Source organism: Medicago sativa, chromosome 5 (genome assembly GCF_051527215.1).
Source record: "Medicago sativa cultivar Bolivia chromosome 5, Bolivia_mono, whole genome shotgun sequence".
Classification (NCBI taxonomy): domain Eukaryota; kingdom Viridiplantae; phylum Streptophyta; class Magnoliopsida; order Fabales; family Fabaceae; genus Medicago; species Medicago sativa.
In genome coordinates this window covers 74851691-74872686 of record NC_140753.1, presented here as the reverse complement: position 1 = coordinate 74872686, position 20996 = coordinate 74851691, and the positions used below count along the sequence as shown (strand labels likewise).

The 20996-nt window shown below is 39.8% G+C and overlaps 1 protein-coding gene, 1 long non-coding RNA gene and 1 pseudogene across 2 annotated transcripts; 2 read left to right on the top strand and 1 right to left on the bottom strand.

Annotated features, from left to right (window-relative positions):
- Window positions 1-104: 104 nt before the first annotated feature.
- LOC146924994 (uncharacterized) lies at window positions 105-1880 on the top strand. The gene is made up of 5 exons (XR_015010335.1): window positions 105-198; window positions 587-643; window positions 1356-1457; window positions 1576-1620; window positions 1852-1880. It is a non-coding gene; the product is annotated as an uncharacterized LOC146924994 (long non-coding RNA).
- A 10560-nt stretch (window positions 1881-12440) lies between these two features.
- LOC146924993 (DNA mismatch repair protein MSH5-like) lies at window positions 12441-15704 on the top strand. The gene is made up of 9 exons (XM_085711908.1): window positions 12441-12489; window positions 12728-12778; window positions 12857-12938; window positions 13889-13962; window positions 14044-14143; window positions 15146-15242; window positions 15313-15402; window positions 15489-15553; window positions 15646-15704. Exons 4-9 carry the CDS (start codon window positions 13897-13899, stop codon window positions 15702-15704), a joined length of 477 nt encoding a protein of 158 aa, XP_085568034.1. The 5' UTR covers window positions 12441-12489; window positions 12728-12778; window positions 12857-12938; window positions 13889-13896.
- A 2448-nt stretch (window positions 15705-18152) lies between these two features.
- On the bottom strand, window positions 18153-20055 carry LOC146924992 (uncharacterized; annotated as a pseudogene).
- Window positions 20056-20996: the final 941 nt, after the last annotated feature.

Genomic DNA, 20996 nt, shown 5'->3' with positions numbered 1-20996 from the left:
GAATCAAAAGTTTCAGGTTGGAATAAAGTGAGAAAACACAAGTTTATTGTACATTTGTAGGTAACCTAGCTATTTAGTAAAAAAGAACTAATTTTCTTTGATGAGAAATAGATATCTTTCTTTCAAAGCTCAGAAGAACTTGTTGCTTCTTTACGTGAAACCCTGAAATCTTTGAAGGATATTCCCCACTTGCTGAAGGTATGACAATCTCTCCCCTCCCCCCCAATTTCTCAAATATGCTGTTGTCCCTCTAGTAAGCTCTCTTTTATAGATCCTGATTTTTTATGACCAACTGATTATTGAAAAACAGTACGAGTATGCTCCTGATTTTTATGGTAATTATTGGATTTTTTTAAGAAAAAAAAAACAAATATATTGAGCATTATCAATATCATGTTGAAACTGATGTTTTAAGTTTTAACTATTACATGCTGCATTGATATGTGAAGATAGGCTGGTCCGTTTTAGTATAATTAAGAATATGATGTTTCTCTGTTCAGCATAAGTTTATTTATCTGTATATATTTTTTAAACATATTTCTCTGTATACTTATACCTCCAAATATTTAATTTTCAATTGATCAAGAAATTTGACTCTCCAAGCTCCATATGCACTAGCACTGATTGGGCAGCACTTCTGAAGGTAATTTTCTCTTTAATGACTTCATTTGATTTGCAATCATTGTTTTTTTTTCCTTGTGTTGTTTGAATCCATGCTTGCTTCTACATGTAAAAGGTTTATTGAGTTAATATTTATGTGACCCCAATTCACTTAATAAAAAGGCATAAACTTGTAAGCACCTTTGTTTGTATCTTGTCGCTGGTTGCCTGGAACCAAAAAGTTGTAATCCCCCCCCCCCCCCCCCCTCCTCCTTGTCTTGTGGTTAATGATCAGTCAATTATTAAATGAATAATATTTTAAACTATTTGGCTGGCTTCAATTTTTACTTCATGTGATTTATAAACAAACATATAAATATGTCAATTATTTAAATTAAATGTCAATTTTTATAAAGAAAAAATGGATGGAATATATTTTTCATGGTTTTCCTGGATTATTCATAATTTTTGTCATGATTTGAGTATATTCGGCATTGGTATGCAGTAACATTGCATTAAAAGGAAACCAAATATATTAGGTTAGCTTTCCATATTGGGCACTGCTTTAGTTAATGAGTCCATTTTGACACGCTAGTTTCGTATATTTTAGAGGATGCCTTTACTCTTAGGATGAACAATATATATATATATATCCTGTGCAGTTCAAACTGCTAAGAGTCACTGAATTTTGCAGTGAATATCACATTTTGGTTGCTACAGCACAGTTTTTATATTCTTTTCTTTGATCGTCTTAGAGTATCAGTGCACTGCTGCATGTAAACAAGATATTTGAAGTTGGAATTTCCGAAGGTCTTCAAGAAGAATTGAAGTACTTGAACTTGGATATTGTTGAGATGGTACACATATCCATTCTCTTCAAGTGCACTTGTATTTCTTTTTTATATTTTTTGAGGGAAGTGCACTTGTATAGTTTCTAGCTTAAATGATTGTTTTTAATGTTCAACAATACTGCAGGCAAGTTCATGCATAACAACGGAGCTTGCATATGTCTATGAGCTGGTACATTTTATTTTCTTATCTCCTATTAGTTAGCAGAACGAGATGCAAAAACTAAATTGTGTATGATGATGCTTTGGTTTGGTGATTAAATGCATCTGATTAAAAAGAAAAACATCTTAAATGTCGACACAATCTAGAGTAGAAACTTATTTGATTTTTTGTGTGAGTATGAGTGACATTTGTTAGTTTTCCTTCAATTGGCTTCCTGTTATAACTGACTATCTTTTACAGATAATTGGGGTTATTGATGTAAACAGAACTTGTTGTGAATTCGGACAAAATCACACCAATGAATAACAAAGATGTGTGGAGCAAAGGAAGTGGTAATCAATAGATAAAGTGTCTCCAAGCAACAACAACAAAAACAGATCTAAATCTAAGTGTAGAGCAACACCACAAGCATAATCAAAGCAATAAAGATAAGCAATGAAAGAAAGGAACAAACACACCAAGATGGTAACCCAGTTCGGTCCAATATGACCTACTCTGGGGGAGAGAGCAGCCCTCCAATCCACTAAGATGAAAGTGATACAAATGGGTTACAAGAAATTAGCTTAAAAGCTCACAAAAGAACAAGACCTAATTTCTACCCATTTTCATGTCACCCACACTCACAATGAATCCTAAGAGAAAACACAAAAGGAAGCTTTTGATCCTTCCAATGGTGAAATCTCACTACCCAAGGTGTTTACAATGTTTCCCAACCCAAGAGATCCTCACTACAAAGACACTCAACCCTAAAGTTACCTCCTTTGTAATCCAAGTTTCTCTCTCTTCAAGCTCTCCTTCAAAATCTGCAAAGAAACACTTATATAGCAGTCTTCAGCTGTCAAAATCGTGTCACGTTTGTCCAAATCGTGACACGTTTGATACGTACGACCCAAGGTACGACCAACCTTATCCTGAAAACGTGCCCAGCAAGCCGAAAATCGTGTCACGTTTTCCCAAAATCGTGCCACGATTATACACCAGCAAAACATGCTTTCGGCATAGCCAAAATCGTGACACGTTGATGAAATCGTGTCACGATTTCTCTGTTTCTCACAACCACAAATTTGAAGCCAAAACAACATTCTCCACCTTGACTTCTAATTTGGTGATGATGTCAGTTTAACCATCAACCACCATGCTGCTCTCTCCAAAAGGGAATTACTCTTCAACAAACTTGATCAAGTCCAAGCAATGCTTGAACCTTGATCTAGGCAATGACTTGGTAAACACATCCGCCGGATTCTCTTCCGATGCCACTTTTTCCACCACAATCTCTTTTGATTCAATCATGTCTCTAACAAAGTGCAAGCGAATGTCAATGTGCTTTGTCCTCTCATGATACACTTGATGATTCGCCAAGTGAATGGCGCTTTGGCTATCACAATGTATCTTCACACATTCTTGAGTAATTCCTAACTCACCAATCATCCCTTTCAACCATATGGCCTCTTTCACCCCTTCAACAAGGGCAATGTACTCCGCTTGAGTGGTAGATAATGCCACCACGGATTGTTGATTTGCCTTCCAACTAATAGCCGTGCCATAAAGAGTAAACACAAAACCCGATAGAGATTTTCTTGTGTCCACATTGCCCGCATAGTCCGCATCAACATACCCCTCCAAAGCATCTTCATCTTGAGCTGCTCTTGTGTATTTCAAACCGCACTTCAAAGACCCGTTTAAATACCTCAACACCCACTTCAAAGCTTGCCAATGCACAATACCCGGATTTGCCATAAACCGACTCACAATGCTAACCGCATAAGCTAAGTCCGGCCTACTACAAACCATTCCATACATGATGCTTCCAACCCCACTTGCATAGGGAGTACTTTCCATCGCTTGCTTCTCATCCTCGGATTGAGGACATTGTTTTATGGACAACTTTGTGTGGTGACCCAAGGGAGTGCTCACGGTTTTAGAGTTTGTCATTCTAAAACGCTCCACCACCTTCTTCAAATAACTAAGTTGAGATAAGAAAAGTTCACCTTTGTCACGATTCCTCAAGATATCAATTCCAAGAACTCTCTTTGCCGGACCAAGATCTTTCATCTCAAATTCACCATTTAACTTTTCTTTGAGCTTCACAATCTCATCCTTGCTAGAGCTTGCCATCAAGATATCATCCACATATAGAAGAAGGTAGAGAATGACTTTCTCACCCCTCTTCAACATGTACACACAAGAATCATACCCGCTTCTCACAAAGCCGGTCTTCAAAAGAAATTCATCAAACCGACGATACCATTGCCTTGGGCTTTGCTTCAACCCATACAAAGATTTCTTCAAAAGACATACCTTAGACTTGTCCTCCACAAAACCTTCCGGTTGCTCCATGTAGATTGTCTCTTCAAGGTCACCATGTAAGAAAGCGGTCTTTACATCCATTTGTTCCAACTCAAGATTGAATTGATTCACAATAGCCATAAGTATCCTTATGGAACAATGTTTCACCACCGGTGAGAAGATCTCATTGTAGTCGATCCCCTCCACTTGAGTAAAACCCTTGGCCACAAGTCTTGCTTTGTACCTAGGACCTTCAACTCCCGGAATACCTTCCTTTTTCTTGAAGATCCACTTGCATCCAACTACCCTTTGGTGTTTAGGTAGCTTCACAAGTTTCCAAGTTTGGTTCTTTTCCAATGAATCCATCTCTTCATTCACCGCCTTCAACCAATACTTGCTTTCTTTGCTCTCAAATGCCTCCTTGAAGTTTCTAGGCTCCGAGTCTTGCACATCTTCAGCCGCATTTAGAGCAAAACACACCAAGTCCGCATAACCATATCTTCTAGGTGCCGTAATGGTCCTCCTTTCTCTATCTCTAGCCAAAAGATAATCGGGATCCACTACCGGTTGAGTTCCACTTGTATCCGATGTTGAAGCTTCATCTTCCACATCATCTTTCTCTTCATTTGGAAGCTCCACCTCAAACTGAGTTTCCTCCACCATTGTTTCCGGTTCTAAAGTCTCTAGGTCTTTACACTTCATCCCCATACGGGTCTCATCAAAGGTAACATCCCTACTAATCAAGACTTTTGATCCTCCACTAGAGTCCAATTTCCACAACTTGTAACCCTTCACACCTTCCGGATAACCAATGAAGACACATTTCAAAGCTCTAGGCTCAAGCTTGTCTTGCTTGATATGCGCATATGCCAAAGCTCCGAAAACCTTCAAAGAGGAGTAATCTGCCGGTTTCCCACTCCATACTTCCATAGGTGTCTTGAAGTCTATTCCCGTTGATGGACATCTATTGATCAAATAAGCAGCAGTTGTCACTGCTTCACCCCAGAAACTCTTAGGTAACCCAGCTCCTAGAAGCATACACCTCACCCGCTCCAAAAGGGTCCTATTCATCCGTTCAGCAAGACCATTTTGTTGCGGTGTTCTCGGTACGGTTCTATGCCTCTTGATTCCTTTTAACCTGCAAAACTCATTAAATTGCTCTGAAACAAACTCCAGGCCATTGTCAGTTCTCAAACCTTTTAGTTTAGTTCCCATTTGATTTTCTATGAGAGTGTGCCATTCCTTAAACTTCTCAAAGGTGTCACTTTTGTTTTTCAAAACAAAGACCCACACTCTCCTAGAATAATCATCAATGATGGAAAGAAAATAGGAACCCCCTCCATGAGTAAGAGTCTTGGAAGGACCCCAAAGGTCCGAATGCACATACTCAAAAGGTCTACTAGAATGATGCATACCACTACCAAACTTCACTCTATGTTGCTTGCCTAGTATGCAATGCTCACAAAATTCTAGCTTGTCCAATTTATCTTTTCCTAGCAAACCTTGTTTAGCTAGTTCAACTAAACCTCTTTCACTAACATGCCCCAATCTCAAATGCCACAATTCAGAATTATTATGAGGTACAACACTAGCTACCGATGCATTACCAATTACTATGGAACCATCTAAAATGTATAAACCATTCATTTTAGACCCTTTAACCGTAATCAATGCACCATGCGAAATTTTACAAACCCCATGCTCAATTCTAGTGCTATAACCTAGACTATCAAACATGCTAAGGGAAATTAAATTTCGCTTAAGTTCGGGAACAAACCTCACATCCTTTAAAAGGAATTCACGGCCATCAAACATCTTTAGACGAACGGTGCCCATGCCTTGGACTTTGCACGCTTTGTTATTTCCGAGTCGAACAACTCCTCCTTCTTTTAGAGCCAAAGTCTCAAAATATTCCTTCCTAGGACACATGTGATAAGAGCATCCCGAGTCCAAAACCCAACTCTTCTCCGGTTCCCAACTTGTGACCACTAGTGCACCCGCACTCTCATAACCATCTTCATCGGACGCCACCGCAACTTGAACGGAAGAACTACCATTGCCCCCTTTATCCGGGCAATCCTTCTTGTAGTGACCTTGCTTATGACAAAGAAAGCATTTATACTTTGATTTGTCAAAGCCCTTGGACTTAGACTTGGACCTCGACTTCCCCTTGCCTTTTCCTCTTTGCTCACTTCTCCCTCTTGTAACATTCAAGCCTTCACCACCATCATCAATCTTCAAGTCCTTGAACTTGGTCAATTCCTTGGTTCTCAAAGCCGATTGGACCTCCTCCAAAGTAGTGGTGCCCTCCTTACCATAAAGGATGGTATCCTTGAAATGCTCAAAAGACTTTGGTAATGAACAAAGTAACAACAAAGCCTTATCCTCATCTTCCATATTAACTTCAATGTTGGCCAAATCATCAAGAATTTTGTTAAATTCCGCCAATTGCTCCGAGATTGTTTTAGACTCCACCATCCTAAATGAATAGAGTTGTTGTTTCAAGAGTTGCCTATGAGCCAACGATTTCGTCATGTATAATGACTCCAACTTAGCCCACATCGACGCCGCGGTAGTCTCCCTCGCGACATCCCTTAAAACCTTATCTCCGAGACATAAAACAATGGCACTCTTTGCCTTGTCTATCATCTCACGCTTCTCCGCTTGTGTCAAATGTGCCGGCATCGCCGCTTCACCCTTCAATGCTTCTACACACTTTTGTTGTGTCAAAACCGCTTGCATCTTAACCTTCCACAACCCGAAATCATTACTTCCGGTGAACTTCTCGATGTCCCACTTTGAACCCATGATACCAACTTTACCAATTCACGCCTATGCCCCACGGTGGGCGCCAATTGTTGTGAATTCGGACAAAATCACACCAATGAATAACAAAGATGTGTGGAGCAAAGGAAGTGGTAATCAATAGATAAAGTGTCTCCAAGCAACAACAACAAAAACAGATCTAAATCTAAGTGTAGAGCAACACCACAAGCATAATCAAAGCAATAAAGATAAGCAATGAAAGAAAGGAACAAACACACCAAGATGGTAACCCAGTTCGGTCCAATATGACCTACTCTGGGGGAGAGAGCAGCCCTCCAATCCACTAAGATGAAAGTGATACAAATGGGTTACAAGAAATTAGCTTAAAAGCTCACAAAAGAACAAGACCTAATTTCTACCCATTTTCATGTCACCCACACTCACAATGAATCCTAAGAGAAAACACAAAAGGAAGCTTTTGATCCTTCCAATGGTGAAATCTCACTACCCAAGGTGTTTACAATGTTTCCCAACCCAAGAGATCCTCACTACAAAGACACTCAACCCTAAAGTTACCTCCTTTGTAATCCAAGTTTCTCTCTCTTCAAGCTCTCCTTCAAAATCTGCAAAGAAACACTTATATAGCAGTCTTCAGCTGTCAAAATCGTGTCACGTTTGTCCAAATCGTGACACGTTTGATACGTACGACCCAAGGTACGACCAACCTTATCCTGAAAACGTGCCCAGCAAGCCGAAAATCGTGTCACGTTTTCCCAAAATCGTGCCACGATTATACACCAGCAAAACATGCTTTCGGCATAGCCAAAATCGTGACACGTTGATGAAATCGTGTCACGATTTCTCTGTTTCTCACAACCACAAATTTGAAGCCAAAACAACATTCTCCACCTTGACTTCTAATTTGGTGATGATGTCAGTTTAACCATCAACCACCATGCTGCTCTCTCCAAAAGGGAATTACTCTTCAACAAACTTGATCAAGTCCAAGCAATGCTTGAACCTTGATCTAGGCAATGACTTGGTAAACACATCCGCCGGATTCTCTTCCGATGCCACTTTTTCCACCACAATCTCTTTTGATTCAATCATGTCTCTAACAAAGTGCAAGCGAATGTCAATGTGCTTTGTCCTCTCATGATACACTTGATGATTCGCCAAGTGAATGGCGCTTTGGCTATCACAATGTATCTTCACACATTCTTGAGTAATTCCTAACTCACCAATCATCCCTTTCAACCATATGGCCTCTTTCACCCCTTCAACAAGGGCAATGTACTCCGCTTGAGTGGTAGATAATGCCACCACGGATTGTTGATTTGCCTTCCAACTAATAGCCGTGCCATAAAGAGTAAACACAAAACCCGATAGAGATTTTCTTGTGTCCACATTGCCCGCATAGTCCGCATCAACATACCCCTCCAAAGCATCTTCATCTTGAGCTGCTCTTGTGTATTTCAAACCGCACTTCAAAGACCCGTTTAAATACCTCAACACCCACTTCAAAGCTTGCCAATGCACAATACCCGGATTTGCCATAAACCGACTCACAATGCTAACCGCATAAGCTAAGTCCGGCCTACTACAAACCATTCCATACATGATGCTTCCAACCCCACTTGCATAGGGAGTACTTTCCATCGCTTGCTTCTCATCCTCGGATTGAGGACATTGTTTTATGGACAACTTTGTGTGGTGACCCAAGGGAGTGCTCACGGTTTTAGAGTTTGTCATTCTAAAACGCTCCACCACCTTCTTCAAATAACTAAGTTGAGATAAGAAAAGTTCACCTTTGTCACGATTCCTCAAGATATCAATTCCAAGAACTCTCTTTGCCGGACCAAGATCTTTCATCTCAAATTCACCATTTAACTTTTCTTTGAGCTTCACAATCTCATCCTTGCTAGAGCTTGCCATCAAGATATCATCCACATATAGAAGAAGGTAGAGAATGACTTTCTCACCCCTCTTCAACATGTACACACAAGAATCATACCCGCTTCTCACAAAGCCGGTCTTCAAAAGAAATTCATCAAACCGACGATACCATTGCCTTGGGCTTTGCTTCAACCCATACAAAGATTTCTTCAAAAGACATACCTTAGACTTGTCCTCCACAAAACCTTCCGGTTGCTCCATGTAGATTGTCTCTTCAAGGTCACCATGTAAGAAAGCGGTCTTTACATCCATTTGTTCCAACTCAAGATTGAATTGATTCACAATAGCCATAAGTATCCTTATGGAACAATGTTTCACCACCGGTGAGAAGATCTCATTGTAGTCGATCCCCTCCACTTGAGTAAAACCCTTGGCCACAAGTCTTGCTTTGTACCTAGGACCTTCAACTCCCGGAATACCTTCCTTTTTCTTGAAGATCCACTTGCATCCAACTACCCTTTGGTGTTTAGGTAGCTTCACAAGTTTCCAAGTTTGGTTCTTTTCCAATGAATCCATCTCTTCATTCACCGCCTTCAACCAATACTTGCTTTCTTTGCTCTCAAATGCCTCCTTGAAGTTTCTAGGCTCCGAGTCTTGCACATCTTCAGCCGCATTTAGAGCAAAACACACCAAGTCCGCATAACCATATCTTCTAGGTGCCGTAATGGTCCTCCTTTCTCTATCTCTAGCCAAAAGATAATCGGGATCCACTACCGGTTGAGTTCCACTTGTATCCGATGTTGAAGCTTCATCTTCCACATCATCTTTCTCTTCATTTGGAAGCTCCACCTCAAACTGAGTTTCCTCCACCATTGTTTCCGGTTCTAAAGTCTCTAGGTCTTTACACTTCATCCCCATACGGGTCTCATCAAAGGTAACATCCCTACTAATCAAGACTTTTGATCCTCCACTAGAGTCCAATTTCCACAACTTGTAACCCTTCACACCTTCCGGATAACCAATGAAGACACATTTCAAAGCTCTAGGCTCAAGCTTGTCTTGCTTGATATGCGCATATGCCAAAGCTCCGAAAACCTTCAAAGAGGAGTAATCTGCCGGTTTCCCACTCCATACTTCCATAGGTGTCTTGAAGTCTATTCCCGTTGATGGACATCTATTGATCAAATAAGCAGCAGTTGTCACTGCTTCACCCCAGAAACTCTTAGGTAACCCAGCTCCTAGAAGCATACACCTCACCCGCTCCAAAAGGGTCCTATTCATCCGTTCAGCAAGACCATTTTGTTGCGGTGTTCTCGGTACGGTTCTATGCCTCTTGATTCCTTTTAACCTGCAAAACTCATTAAATTGCTCTGAAACAAACTCCAGGCCATTGTCAGTTCTCAAACCTTTTAGTTTAGTTCCCATTTGATTTTCTATGAGAGTGTGCCATTCCTTAAACTTCTCAAAGGTGTCACTTTTGTTTTTCAAAACAAAGACCCACACTCTCCTAGAATAATCATCAATGATGGAAAGAAAATAGGAACCCCCTCCATGAGTAAGAGTCTTGGAAGGACCCCAAAGGTCCGAATGCACATACTCAAAAGGTCTACTAGAATGATGCATACCACTACCAAACTTCACTCTATGTTGCTTGCCTAGTATGCAATGCTCACAAAATTCTAGCTTGTCCAATTTATCTTTTCCTAGCAAACCTTGTTTAGCTAGTTCAACTAAACCTCTTTCACTAACATGCCCCAATCTCAAATGCCACAATTCAGAATTATTATGAGGTACAACACTAGCTACCGATGCATTACCAATTACTATGGAACCATCTAAAATGTATAAACCATTCATTTTAGACCCTTTAACCGTAATCAATGCACCATGCGAAATTTTACAAACCCCATGCTCAATTCTAGTGCTATAACCTAGACTATCAAACATGCTAAGGGAAATTAAATTTCGCTTAAGTTCGGGAACAAACCTCACATCCTTTAAAAGGAATTCACGGCCATCAAACATCTTTAGACGAACGGTGCCCATGCCTTGGACTTTGCACGCTTTGTTATTTCCGAGTCGAACAACTCCTCCTTCTTTTAGAGCCAAAGTCTCAAAATATTCCTTCCTAGGACACATGTGATAAGAGCATCCCGAGTCCAAAACCCAACTCTTCTCCGGTTCCCAACTTGTGACCACTAGTGCACCCGCACTCTCATAACCATCTTCATCGGACGCCACCGCAACTTGAACGGAAGAACTACCATTGCCCCCTTTATCCGGGCAATCCTTCTTGTAGTGACCTTGCTTATGACAAAGAAAGCATTTATACTTTGATTTGTCAAAGCCCTTGGACTTAGACTTGGACCTCGACTTCCCCTTGCCTTTTCCTCTTTGCTCACTTCTCCCTCTTGTAACATTCAAGCCTTCACCACCATCATCAATCTTCAAGTCCTTGAACTTGGTCAATTCCTTGGTTCTCAAAGCCGATTGGACCTCCTCCAAAGTAGTGGTGCCCTCCTTACCATAAAGGATGGTATCCTTGAAATGCTCAAAAGACTTTGGTAATGAACAAAGTAACAACAAAGCCTTATCCTCATCTTCCATATTAACTTCAATGTTGGCCAAATCATCAAGAATTTTGTTAAATTCCGCCAATTGCTCCGAGATTGTTTTAGACTCCACCATCCTAAATGAATAGAGTTGTTGTTTCAAGAGTTGCCTATGAGCCAACGATTTCGTCATGTATAATGACTCCAACTTAGCCCACATCGACGCCGCGGTAGTCTCCCTCGCGACATCCCTTAAAACCTTATCTCCGAGACATAAAACAATGGCACTCTTTGCCTTGTCTATCATCTCACGCTTCTCCGCTTGTGTCAAATGTGCCGGCATCGCCGCTTCACCCTTCAATGCTTCTACACACTTTTGTTGTGTCAAAACCGCTTGCATCTTAACCTTCCACAACCCGAAATCATTACTTCCGGTGAACTTCTCGATGTCCCACTTTGAACCCATGATACCAACTTTACCAATTCACGCCTATGCCCCACGGTGGGCGCCAATTGTTGTGAATTCGGACAAAATCACACCAATGAATAACAAAGATGTGTGGAGCAAAGGAAGTGGTAATCAATAGATAAAGTGTCTCCAAGCAACAACAACAAAAACAGATCTAAATCTAAGTGTAGAGCAACACCACAAGCATAATCAAAGCAATAAAGATAAGCAATGAAAGAAAGGAACAAACACACCAAGATGGTAACCCAGTTCGGTCCAATATGACCTACTCTGGGGGAGAGAGCAGCCCTCCAATCCACTAAGATGAAAGTGATACAAATGGGTTACAAGAAATTAGCTTAAAAGCTCACAAAAGAACAAGACCTAATTTCTACCCATTTTCATGTCACCCACACTCACAATGAATCCTAAGAGAAAACACAAAAGGAAGCTTTTGATCCTTCCAATGGTGAAATCTCACTACCCAAGGTGTTTACAATGTTTCCCAACCCAAGAGATCCTCACTACAAAGACACTCAACCCTAAAGTTACCTCCTTTGTAATCCAAGTTTCTCTCTCTTCAAGCTCTCCTTCAAAATCTGCAAAGAAACACTTATATAGCAGTCTTCAGCTGTCAAAATCGTGTCACGTTTGTCCAAATCGTGACACGTTTGATACGTACGACCCAAGGTACGACCAACCTTATCCTGAAAACGTGCCCAGCAAGCCGAAAATCGTGTCACGTTTTCCCAAAATCGTGCCACGATTATACACCAGCAAAACATGCTTTCGGCATAGCCAAAATCGTGACACGTTGATGAAATCGTGTCACGATTTCTCTGTTTCTCACAACCACAAATTTGAAGCCAAAACAACAGAACTAAAGAGAAGGGATATCCGACAGTGGTGAAAGAAGGTTTCTGTGATGAGGTTAAACCCTGGCTCCTCATTCTTTTCTTCCCCTTAGCATATGCATTTTTCAAATTGGAAAATCATGTATTATTCAAATTGTCCGTCAAGTATTTGTGTAGTTGTTCAATAGATGAATTAGTCCGTAGCTGTTTAAGTTTAATCTACTGCATAAGTTTTCTTCCTTCGCAAGGTAAAATTTGGTTTTACTGTGGCTGATATTTTACTTTTGGACTTTTGATAAATTGGTTATTCTAAGTTGGATGAGCTAAGGCAAATATATGAGGAATTGCCAGAATTCCTGGAAGAGGTAGCTTTGATGAAAACTCAATTCTAATTCAGTAAAACAAATATGCTGTGTGTATTCATCGTGATACATTTTTTGCAGGTTTCATCGTTGGAACTTTCACAACTCCCTGATCTATGCAAGAACAAGCTTGTTCCCTGTATTGTTTATATACAGCAAATAGGTAATTCTGACTCTGAATAATATTTGTATCCAGAAAACTTGTAACTAGTTGATAATAACCCAATATTATTATTATTAATATTATTATGGAATGCACTATTTCTTTGGTGATTGCTATCTTAACATGTTTTCCTTGCAATAATATTTGTTGGACTGATGTGCCAACTGCCCAAGCTTGTTTAAGTTGAAGCTAAATAAGAGTTGGAGTCTGACGCCCTTGGCCCAAATCACTATGTGCCATCAGGCTTTAACATTCGAGTTTTGTGTTCAAATCCCTCCACAGCCTTCCATGGTTTAGGAGAACAGTTAACTCAATTGAGTGTCTGGATTCTTAGTTCACCAATCACAGTATCTTGATAAAAATAAAACAAGTCTTTTTGTTGTTATATAAGCTTGTAAGGAAGTATAATAGTTTAGTTTTTATTATACAAGTTACTTATTCTGAGTTCCGAGTTTTGACAACTAATTTACGTTTAATTTTCCAAATGTTGCTTTTAGATATTACGTGTCTTTGTTTGATGCTAAATTAAATCTTTTCTGCGCTAGAACTGTTCCTCTGACTGATTGAAATTTAGTGTAGAACTATTCCTCATGTCTGGGTTTCTGGATCAGTTATTAATGGAAGATGGTGGATGACAAAAATTTGCCGTTGAACTATCGTGAAAGCATTTTTAACTAGACATGCAAAATCTACAACTTGTATTAAGAACTAGAAACCTAATTAAAAGGTTATCTATCAAATCAAGAAGGTCAAAGAACAAAAAAAGTTAATACACTAATTTGCTCTGTTAATTTATTTATAAATATTTTCTAACTAAAATGCCTTTTTTTTTTAAAAAAAAAATCCCTGGACTGCCATGGCACCATGATTGTTGCACAGGCTTGCCGACATGGCGACTGTTTAACAGCACTTGAGATTTTATCATTGCATATTGTTTTTGTTTTCTGTAGGATATTTAATGTGCATCTTTGAAGAAAAACTTGAAGAAGCCACTCTCGAGAAACTTATAGAATGGGAATACACTGTATGTTGGTGTCTGCATTTTGTTCATGTAATTTATTCTAATCGATATATTCTATTTTGATGGTAATCATTTCAAATATAGTTTGGTGATGCAGATGGAGAGACAAAAAGATACTTTTATTGTACGCCAAAGACACGGGAATTGGACAATCTTCTAGGAGATATCTATCATAAAATTCTAGGTGTTTAATCATTTTTTATATTTCCCCGATATCTTTTCACTTTTCGGGGGTTCTATTGAGGGAAATTCAAAAAACGGTGCCTCCAATCTCATGCTGCAACTTTAGAAAGTGATCCTAGAAGCTATGTCTTGCCAACAACTCCACATTTTTTAACTGAAGATTGGGAGTTGCATATGGTTCCCTTAGAAGTATTGGATGTATGCAGGCTGCCTAATAGAACTTCACAATTTTTAATTGGAGAGATGATTTTCATACAACCAAATTTGGACAACTTCTGTGACAATTTTTTACATGGTTAACGCAATTCAAATGTGTTTAATTATCTTCAGTAGATGGTTAATTGATATGCCAAGTGTTGAAACTCGTTAATCATCAACATAACTTCATTAACCACAAATTTGATGGTTAATCATAATTTTCAGATGTTTGGACACCTTAAAATTGTGATTAATCACATTCAAATTCATGGTTAATGAAGTTACGCCGATGGTCAATTAGTTTTGAAGCCTGGTATACCTATTAATCATCTACTACACGTAATTAACCACTTTAAAAGTAGTCGCAAAAGTTTTCAAATATTAATTGTTTGAATGACAGACACTACTGTTTAATTAAGTGGTCCAGTTTTACGGATCACGAGAACACACATGAGGATAGTGATGGCCTTCCCTGCATTCAACCTTGGGAACAAAGAGGATCTGCCTGTCTCTGTGTGTGGGTTTTTTTTTTTTTTGGGGGGGGGGAGGGGGGGGGGGGGGGGGGGGGGGGTCAATTTATCCTACTATTTCCTTGTTTTGCATCTTCTGTTGGTCAGTAACAGAGGAAATGCCCTCTGGTTGTAAGGAGTTAGCTCCAAACCTTGACGAAATTCATTCAGAAAAACAGATTTGTATATTTATATACAAAGATACATTACAGAGAATATTGAGTTTTCTTTTAGAGTTGCAATACTTGGTCTCTAGTGCAAATCTTTACTATTATTTCTGAATTCTGTCGTTTAAGATATGGAGAGGGCGATCACCAGAGATTTGTTTTCGCATGTATCATTGTTCTCGACCCATTTGACAAAGGTGGCAACTTTTGCGGCTGAACTGGACTGGTAATATTAACTTTTGTTATTAATAACATGTGCTTTCCCAGACATTTCATCATTGATAATTTCTTTCCAGTTTTTTGTCGATGGCTTTGGTTGCTCGACAGAACAACTATGTCAGACCTGTATTGACCGAAGAAAACTTGCTCGATATAAAAAATGGAAGGTTCGACGCATCTGGTTCATAAAAATCCTCTTGAAAATGGATAACTATTGAAATGATTAATGATAAAAAGTTGTTTTTGCTTGTAGGCATGTTTTACAGGAAATGACTGTAGACACGTTTATTCCTAACGATACTATGATTTTTCATGATGGTAAATAGATGTAGATATTCATAACTGGTATTAGCTAAATTATGTCCTATAATTTTACTGTTTAATCCTTGTTCAATTATTCTTTTTATCAGGAAGAGTTAACATCATTACTGGTCCTAACTTTTCTGGGAAGAGTATCTATATAAAATAGGTGTTTAGTTATTATTCTTTATGTTCCTAGAATATGTATTCTCTTCTCTATGGCATTTGTATTTATTGTTTCGAATAGCAATAATGTTGAAGAGGCTGGCCATCTTCTTTTAAACCTCTATTTCTAATGTTCAAATAATATGTTTCAGAACTATTGTTTTTAGCGTTACGTGTATCAATGCTGGTTGTTATTATTCATCTGATCTGACAACTCTAAAAGCTACAATTGTAAACAGAGGTTATGAATCTTGGAACATAAAAGTCCATTGCAGTCCGAAATTACAGATCCTATCTCATAGTATGATAGATAAATCCCAGAAGAATTATTGGTTCCTATATAACAATTTAACAAGTGATAAATACAAATGAAAGAATTTTTTACTGGTTTGCAGGTCACACATCTCTCTGTTTTATCATAAGTGTTATGTATTTTTACCTATGATTTTGAAACATCATTACACCAATTGGGCGCAGTCCTTCGGATCATTTGGTTGAACACAGAATTAATTCTCCATGTATTTTTTGGATAGTTGATCCTTACCATATGATGCTATGGTCCTTGCCCCTGATTATATATGATAAAAAAAAAACAATAACCAAGTGTTTTCCTTTGCCAGGTGGCTATTATTGTTTTCCTGGCCCACATTGGTAGTTTTGTGCCAGCTGATGCAGCAACTGTTGGGCTGACAGATAGGTATGGCTTTCTTGTATCCCAAGTCTTTTATGAGATAGGAGTTCACCTTTGTATTTCTAGCAATTACAATCTATCTTTTAGAAGAAGAAAAAACAACTCAATTATAATGTTAACAGATTTTTTTGGGGATCAAAACTGCAGAATATTTTGCGCGACAGGAAGCAGGCTTTCGACTCAGACCGGGCATTTTGTTGTAATCCTACGCAAAACAATCTTTGTATCCCTTCAGGAGCTCCACAATTCGATCTTTGCACTCTTTGGGAATTTTGGCACAGATATAGGTTGGTCTCTTGACAGAGCCATCCCCCAAATCTACTTCTTCAAGAGGGTCTTGCACCTTCATCTTAACAGTAGAGCCCATGGGATCTTCTTCGAAACCCAAAGGTTCATCATCATAGATACAATCCAATTTATGATCATCGACGAGGTCCTTAGCAGAATCTTCTACTAGGGTTTCAGTCACCTCTTCCTGCAGCATTTTGGCCTCTCTGGCCGTATTTAATTGGGTTTTGGCCACATAGGCCGTAATTTTGTCCCAAAAATTGGGCTTAATCATGGATCACTTTTCGATATCCCACCCAGTTGGTGAGATTGCATACTCAGCCGATCCTGAAGTGAGGTCCCCAGTAACCTTCTTGTATGCTGAAGCTCTTGTTCTAAGCACATCTCCTTCCTCTAGAGGAGTTTCCTTATGATTCACCATTATGTAATCATGATCCACAAGTTCTCTTTCCCAAACAAAACCCACCTCCGGATCAAGTTTCATGGAACACATTTCACCTTCGGAGACTGTATATTTGGGTCCCAAAGAGAGGACTAGAGGGATATTTGCTAGTTGTTTGTCGAAATTTTTCTTAGTGATGTTGTTCACTTCAGCCAGGAAATAATGCTGATCTGCTTCGACATTCTCTACCAAACCATCTTCTCGCCATATGGCAATCCTTCGATGTACAGTAGAGGTCCATTCCCTACCTAACAACACATTGAAGTTAGCCTTAGATGGGACTACCATGAACATAGTTGTTCTTTTGACACTTTCCACCATCAAATCCACTTCGACAACCCCAAGGGAATTGCCAATTGTTCCCTCGTAATTAGTGAGGACTATGTTATGTGGTTTCAAATCAGAATCAACAAGTCCAATTTTCCCTAAGAAAGATTGGGGTATCAAGTTGACGGTGGCACCTCCATCTACCAACACTTTATTGACCCCTACACCATTTATTTTAGCTTGAATAAACAAAGGTTTAAGATGATAGGTCATTGAGACATTTGGTTTTTCGAACACTGCATGCTGGTTCTCGACACAACCATTGTCCATAACATAATAGCATAATGGTTTGTGGATGGCCATTTCTTCAGTAAAATCGCTCTCCACTTCATTCACTTTGGAGGGCACATCATATTCAACTGGTAGCACCGACACAACGTTACACACTATGTCAAGACTTGGGTCGGATTCAGAGAAATTCGAAGTCATTTCCTCATCCTCCTTTGGGAGGTCTTCCTTCAAAGTTGGCAAAAGGGGAAATATCCTTTCAGTGGCTGGCCTTTTGACCATCTCGAAAACAGTTTCATGCTTCTTTTTTCCTTTGTCAATATTAGTGATATCCTTCAAGGCACCTGCCTTTTTCTGGCGTTGGTATCTTCGCCATTGTGTTTTTGTCATAGGGTTTTTACCCTTGTAATTGTTTTTATAGGCATACTGATTGGGATTTGATGCCTCTTTCTGATGAGGTATTGTGGCTACCCTCTTTACCCATTTAGTTGGTGGTGTTGAATAGCCAGATTTCTTGCCCCAGAGAAAACCCAAGTGTCTGTAGGAGCCTTTGCAGAAGGATTGAAAGTCTTCCTATGATTCTTGCATGGATTCTGCTCTAAGGTTTTCATCTTATAAGGAATCCCTCGTTTGTTGAAACCGAATTTTGGTCGGTTATCAACCCATCCTCCTTTGCGCTTGGCCTGTGGTCGAAATCCTTCAACAGATTTTGCAGCCTCTTTGTCGAAGACTGCGCTACACCTGGGGCAAAGCATGGCATTGGTGTTGGATATCTTACACCTGTTGAGGAAATCAACCAGATCTTCCTCATCTTTAGGATATGCCACTCTTATTTTTTCAGGAAACTAGTCTTCAGTAATCGTTGCATTTCCGTACTGATGGTCCTCAGCAACCATCTCCACGTCATCTTGTGGGTTTTCTTTGGACACAGTCATCGAGGGAGAGGGTTCAATCTCGAAATCCTTAGAAATATCTACCATGTTTATGGCAACAACATCAGCGTACATGGAGTCAGCCTTTTTCGAGGAATCTGCATCTACTTGCGTCGGCTGTTTGGCCTTGTCCCTGAATTTCAGCCTCCCCTCGTCGAGAGCCTTCTGCACAAAATCCCTGAAACGAGTGCAACGAGATAAGTTATGACCCAAGAAACCATGGAACTTACAAAATCCTCTCTTTTTCCTCTGTTCTAAAGGAGGTAGTTTCATGTTTTTTTGGCACTAAAATTATGCCATCAGTAACTAAGAGATCAAAGATCTCCTCATATTTAGAAACATCGAAAGTGTACGTTTTAGGAGGATTCTTGTCATTTTTAGGCTCCTCAGGATTTTTTCCATTTGATGGCCTTAGCAGTTTGCATGTATAAGGTGGCCCATCTTTTAATTCTGCTAAATTTATTTCGTTATCTACGACAGCGTCTGACCCCCAGTCAAATTCAGGGTCACTGTCTCCTGCATCTAAATAGGCAACTTTTTCCTTTTTGGGAAATCTGTTCGTCCGGGCTTTCTCAGCCTTAAGTCTTTCAACTTGTCGAACTTTGTCTGCTAATTGTGCCATATCTCGAAGGTATTGAGTGTCTAACTTCTTCCGAACAGAGTAGTCAAGACCACCAGCGGCCATTTTGACCAATTCATGTTCTGGCATTGAAGTAAAGCACCTAGCCTTAAGAAGACGAAATCTATTTAGATAATCGTCGATTGGCTCGTGCGTTTTTCGTCAAACGTTGGCTAGTTCCTTCAAACTAATTTTAGACTGACCCATGTAGAATTGCTCATGGAAAGCTTTTTCCAATTGATTCCAACTAAAGATGGAATGTGGAGGCAAAATTGTAAACCAAGTGAAGGCATTCTTTGTTAGAGAACTTGGAAAATATTTTAGTTTCAAATTCTCATTGTTTGCCATTTCACCCGCCTCCATAAGGTATCGGGCAATGTGTTCGACTGTCGATTCATTGGTCTCCCCAGCAAATTTAGTAAATTTGGGGACCTTCCAATTCCTTGGTAATTAAGTTTCTAGAACATATTCAGACAAAGCCGACACAAAATAGGGCCTATGTAAACCCATATTAAAACCGTTCTGGGCTAACAAAGCCTCGACAACATTAGCTATGTTGTTATGGCCCTCGTAATTGTTTCGACGGGCTTGCATGACCACTTGGTCTGCGTCTTGGTGCCTATTGACCACTACTGGTACTCTCTCTGGTTCCTCCTGAACCGGCTATTGTAACCTTGGTGGTTGTGTTTGAGTTTCAGGCACTTGATTATTCTGACTAACTGTAGGATTTTCTATCGACCCAACATTCGGGTTTCGATTCACAGGCCTATGTGCGGCAGGAGCGCCAAAGAAATCGGCTATCCGTTCCATCTGGGCAGACAGTGCTTGGTAACTGTTATTAGTATCTCGAATCAAAGGATTAATTACTACACCCATCTGCTGCGTCACCAGATTAGCCATTTCATGATTTGCTTCATCCATCTGTTGCCTTCAGGCCATCATGGACGCATTGGTTAAAGATTGTTGGGGTGTTGCGATCTGAACGCTCACCCCAGGAGTGAACGGTTGGGGCATCGGTACGTTTAAACTTTCGGAGAACAAGGATGGGTTCGTATGTAGGCCTTGCATCAAGGAAGTTGGCATGCCGTATTGCATAGTTCGACGGCTTGTGCCAAGATTAAAAAACCCTTGATTCGATGTATTGGGGATGGCCTGCGCGGCCAATGTAAATGCTGGAACGGCCTGAGTAGTTCGTGCGGCCGATGTGACCGCTGGAATGGCCTGACTCGTTTGCGTGGCCATCGTCGATTCGACCGGTTCTATCACGGTCGTCATGGTACTAGTTGGGATTGCTTGCGTAGCACCAGATGATGTAGGTGGGTTGGTTGTTGTTGTTCCTGATGAACTAGCGGCGTTCGATGTCGCTGTATCTGGGATGGGGGGAGGACGCGCCATTTCAGGAAGTTGTTTTTTACTTCTTAATAGCATGCACAACGCAAACCAACAACATTGATCAAATGAATCATAATAGGAAATTTTTAACAAAGAAGCACAAAAAGGTCCCACCGGGCGTGCCAATTTGTTTACACTGATTTTTGGTAAACAATCGCTGGTTTAAAAATAGTTACTTGCAAGATCAACCAGTAAATCTTAAGAGCATATTTGTGCTTTGTTATTTCCAGGAAATTGTTATTGTTCTTTGAAGAACTTTAAGTAAATAAAACAAGTAAAGTAATCGAATTCAACCCAGTTAAACCCAATCGAAATGTGTTAAGTAAAACAACTTGAATTGCTTAAAAGAAACAAGTAAAATGTAAATACATTTAAGA